This window comes from Gekko japonicus, unplaced genomic scaffold, assembly GCF_001447785.1.
Source record: "Gekko japonicus isolate JY-2015 unplaced genomic scaffold, Gekko_japonicus_V1.1 scaffold1161, whole genome shotgun sequence".
Classification (NCBI taxonomy): domain Eukaryota; kingdom Metazoa; phylum Chordata; class Lepidosauria; order Squamata; family Gekkonidae; genus Gekko; species Gekko japonicus.
The window spans coordinates 528,021-529,307 of NW_015171538.1; the positions used below are offsets into that span (position 1 = coordinate 528,021).

A 1,287-nucleotide genomic window follows, 5' to 3' on the forward strand; every position below is an offset into this window, starting at 1 on the left:
TGTGGCCATTGTTATGCTTTCCATATTTGTGAGCACATTCTTGTTAAGATGCTGATGGACTATGTTTCTGGGGCTTGGGTATCCTGGTGATTTGTTTCTCTCAGTTTCTGTCATTTTGGCTGGCCCTAATTAAAACTATTACACAGGTTATCTTTTTTTATAATTTTACCTTGGACAAACACAGCTGCCAACAACTTCAGTGATGATGATGATGATGATGATGATGATGATGATGATGATGATAATAATAATAATAATAATAATAATAATACTTTCAATTATTAATCGCTTTTTCCCACTCATGTGGGCTCAGAGCGATTTACAGTTACTCAAAGACAATGGAGTAACAATATATTCGTGGGGGATAGGGAAGACAACATACAATACTTAATCACACACACATTGGAGCTGGTCGGAGGATCATCTGCAGGCTGTATCAGTCATGTTCCGACGGCATGTATTCTGTTGGCTGGCTGATGACATCAGGGCTCTCAATGTCGCACTGCCACACTGCCACCGCCTGGCTGATTCGCTCCACTTCAATCACCCAGTGAAGATCCTTGAACTGTGGTGGTGGCAGCAACTGCTGGATTGCTCTTCCACGGCAGCACATTTGGCAATGACTTGGGGACTCGCAGACCTGAAGGCAGATGGTTCTTCTGTTCCATGGTTGCGCTCGATCCGTAACTGTTTGTCACACAGCGGCTTACGCCCCAGATGAAGACAGACTTTGATTCGTCTCCTAAATCTTTGTCCCAGTCTTCTTCGCATGGAGGAGACTGCCACATGCTCACCACATTGGGTTCTTTTCTGTAGTTGCCCAACTGACTTGCGATGTCTTGCTCGATGAATCTTTTGTCATCGCAGCTGGATATGTGTTGGCTGATCTCTGATCTGGGGACCTGGTGACGGGCATTAAAGGGGCACGTCACCAGCTGCTGCACAATATCAGGGTGGTTCTTGCGGCATTTGACAAGGTGGTAGGGGGAACCTACATGCTCTTATTTGGTGATTCTTGTCATATGGGCACTGCATTAGTTTCTCTGGATCCAAAGCATCAATGTAGTTGTCAGCCATGGCCATTTCACAGAAGTTGATATCGTGAAGACCACAGCACCCCTGCCTCTGGGCCTTGTGTACCTTGAACGAATGCTTACCCTGGGAAGCGGCCCTACGACTACTTCGGAGAGTGGGTCGAATTCGGAGAGCGGGTCGATGCTTTTCAGTGTTCCTTTTATCATTTTAGTTGTTTATGCTGAGCCATAGTTTTTTAAAATACACCCTTTC

At 45.5% G+C, this 1,287-nt stretch overlaps 1 protein-coding gene across 1 annotated transcript; it reads right to left on the bottom strand.

The window, feature by feature from the left end:
* Window positions 1-539: 539 nt before the first annotated feature.
* On the bottom strand, window positions 540-1,077 carry LOC107117492 (gametocyte-specific factor 1-like). The gene is given in 2 exon segments (XM_015419618.1): window positions 540-986; window positions 988-1,077. Coding segments are annotated over 2 exon segments (537 nt in total).
* Window positions 1,078-1,287: the final 210 nt, after the last annotated feature.